Below are 3,101 nucleotides of genomic sequence, written 5' to 3' on the forward strand. Positions count from 1 at the left end.
ATTAAGGAAACAGGAATGATGATGATGATGATGATGATGATGATGATGATGATGAAAAGTAAAAATAGTCTCGATTCTCTCTAACTGTGTCAACGAGCACAGAGGGGATTTTTTTTTGGGTCACCAAATAATTTGGAATAATTTTTCATCCTTTCATCTAAAGAGAAGAAAATTAAATTTTACAAACAATTCCTCGTTCCCCCTGCAGGGGGTGCTATGAATGCAGATCTGTGCTTTTTTTTAAAAAAACCTTAACGTTTGCTAGCACCGTAACTATACAAGTGGCCATGGGGTGGCAGTCAAGAGCTGAGGGGAAGGATCAGAGACATAACAAAAGCCGATAAAGTACATCATAAAAATCTGTATTTATTTTATATCATGGAAATGATGAGAGGGATTGGTTTGCAAAACGTAAATTTAAAAACACTTAATTCCGCCCCCTACCATGTGTCTAAATTTTTTTCCATGAATTCCCAGAAAACAAAATTTGATTTTTCAACAGAATAATACAAAAAAAAATACAAAAAAAGATCATATTTTGCAGAAACTGGTGATTTAAATTCCAAAGCTGCCATTCACTGATGAGAGCTGACGATGGGGGTGAAGAGAGAGAAAAACCACGGTTGGATGAAAAACTTTTCCAGCCATCTGCTTCCATTACCTACAGACGTGTGTCGTTAAACTCACAGCTTCATCATCTCCTCCTCCTCCTCCTCCTCCCCGATCATATGACAGTTTTTTTCCCCTCCCACTCCTTCTGTGTCCCTCTCCCTCCGGCAGGAGGGGGAGGAAGGTGGAGGGAGGAGCTACACAGCACGCCAACAGTCAGTGACACACGTGAGAGTCCAACGGTCCAAGTCCCCGTCCCAGAAATCCTGCTCTGCTCTGCTCTGCTCCGTTCAGCAGCCCACATCAGACTGCTGATCAGAACGTGTCCAGACCAGGACACCGTTCTCTGGAGAACGTCAGCACCGACCTGTCACAGTCCACTGCACGCACGGCCCGAGTGGAGCAGAAACAGAGGCAGGGATCAGGTGACCACAGGTCTGAGGACGCCCACAGGTCTGAGGACGCCCTCAGGTCTGAGGACGACCTCAGGTCTGAGGACGACCACAGGTCTGAGGACGCCCACAGGTCTGAGGACGCCCTCAGGTCTGAGGACGACCTCAGGTCTGAGGACGACCTCAGGTCTGAGGACGACCACAGGTCTGAGGACGCCCACAGGTCTGAGGACGCCCTCAGGTCTGAGGACGACCAGGCGTCTGAAGACGATTTCATCTGAAACCAAATGTTTGAGCAGAAAAAAACTACTCTTTGGTTCAGCTGCTTCACAGACAAGACCAGCTGTGATTGGCTCAGAGCGCTGGTCCAAAGACCAAAACTCAGAACCACCAGGGGGTGCTGTGGTGCAGTAGGTAGATACAGTAAGAGGCTCTCACAGGGCTACATGCCGATGTGTCCAAGGACAAGACACTGAGTTGGTCATGGGAATAAAGACACGTGTGTGTGTGTGTGTGTTTGAGTCCCTGTTCATCTGGTTCACGTCAATACATCAGAAAAATAAACAACTGGTTTTCAAACGTCTGCTCGGAGTGCACCGGGGCAAGTGCTTGAGCGCCCCCTGGGGTCTGTCTGTGCAGGACCAAGTGTGGAACCATCAGAACATCCAACCAACTGAAACCACTTCAACTCTCACTGTTTAAGCCAGAACCCCAGGCTCACAGAACACACGTGAACCTGAACCCAACCTCACAACAAACACATGGAAAACTTGCAGCTCCGCACTGCCCAGCGACTCCCAGGGAGAAAGTACCAGAGACATACGTTCGCGCGCCCGCGCGCGCACACACACAGACAGAGTGAGTCTTTACCTTGTGCTCTTGTCCGGTAGGAGCTGCAGAGAAGCAGCGTCACCTGAGTGATGATGGTGATGGTGATAATCCCAGGGACTCTTTGAGTCCAAACATCCATGATGAAGCTGCTGAGGCTGCTGTGGAGGAGAGGAGAGGAGACTGACGGAGGAGGGAGACGGTGGAGGAGCTCTGCTCTCCTGCTCCGAGAGGGGGAGAGAGAGAGAGAGGGAGAGAGGGAGAGAGAGAGGGGGGGCGGGGAAAGAGATAGAGTGGAAGATCCTTAATTCCCACACATCAAAATGAGCGAGGTTAGGGGAGGAGGGGGGGCAGGGTCTGCTAAATGCTTACACACCAAACTGAGTGAAAGGGGGAGGAAACACGGGCGGAGTTTGACTTTAACGTCACGGCACAACATTAAAAGATTGAAAGTGTTTATTGTAGCTTCACTGTTCACACCGCTGTACATTAGAACTATTCCGTGACATCATCAATTACACATACAGTATACAGACAACAGTACAGACAACAGTACAAACAGCAGTACCGAGCCTCCCATAAAGACAAACTACACAGCGCATGGCAGCAACTGAAGTTCACTGGCAGCCAACAATAAAGTTCAACTTTGTTCATCACAATCAGAAGACGCTCAACAACAGTTGTTAGTGTGGTTGTAAACATACAGTACAGACCTACACGTGTTAAATAACGTGTCTTACCTGGTGCAGAAGTAAACGCCGCAGAGTTAATGAGAGTTTGGTGGTGGCTCAGCTGTGGCCAAGCTCGCTAATTAGCCCGGTGGCGGCACCGGTGCGCAGTTAGCTGGGCTCGCTGTTCGGGACCTGGTCCCGGGTGTTTCCTGATTCGAATCACAGGAAGGCCCGGGCGGCTCTCGTTCAACTGCTGTAGTTGAAGAAGTACGTTTTAAAAATCGCTGAATATCCATTTTAGGTTGGACTTATTAACGGTTAGCTATCCTGTTAATGAACGAATGATTGGATGATAAAATGAGAGTGAAACCGTCAACGTCACGATGTCACATGACTACTCAAAAAACAAATTTATTACAAAATAAAATATAAAAGGATTCATATTTATTTCATACGATTCTTTTGTCTTATTGAAATATTTAAAATATTAAGACATTTTATTTAAATAAATATTTGTATTGGCCATATGATATAATTGACATATTTCAGCCAATGGGAAGGCAGTCGGAGATGGGGGGGGGGGGGATGTGGACCATCTGCT

The 3,101-nt window shown here is 47.4% G+C and overlaps 1 protein-coding gene across 1 annotated transcript in view; it reads right to left on the bottom strand.

The window, feature by feature from the left end:
* The window catches only part of LOC103396794 (contactin-associated protein-like 4), a 61,767-nt gene extending 58,876 nt beyond the window's left edge, over nucleotides 1–2,891 (bottom strand). The window contains 2 exon segments of the mRNA XM_008335018.3: nucleotides 1,872–2,050; nucleotides 2,570–2,891. Of these exon segments, the coding sequence (XP_008333240.1) occupies nucleotides 1,872–1,971 (100 nt within the window). The 5' untranslated portion in view covers nucleotides 1,972–2,050; nucleotides 2,570–2,891.
* Between the last annotated feature and the right edge of the window lie 210 nt (nucleotides 2,892–3,101).

This window comes from Cynoglossus semilaevis, chromosome 20 (genome assembly GCF_000523025.1).
Source record: "Cynoglossus semilaevis isolate Cse_v1.0 chromosome 20, Cse_v1.0, whole genome shotgun sequence".
In the NCBI taxonomy this organism is placed as follows: domain Eukaryota; kingdom Metazoa; phylum Chordata; class Actinopteri; order Pleuronectiformes; family Cynoglossidae; genus Cynoglossus; species Cynoglossus semilaevis.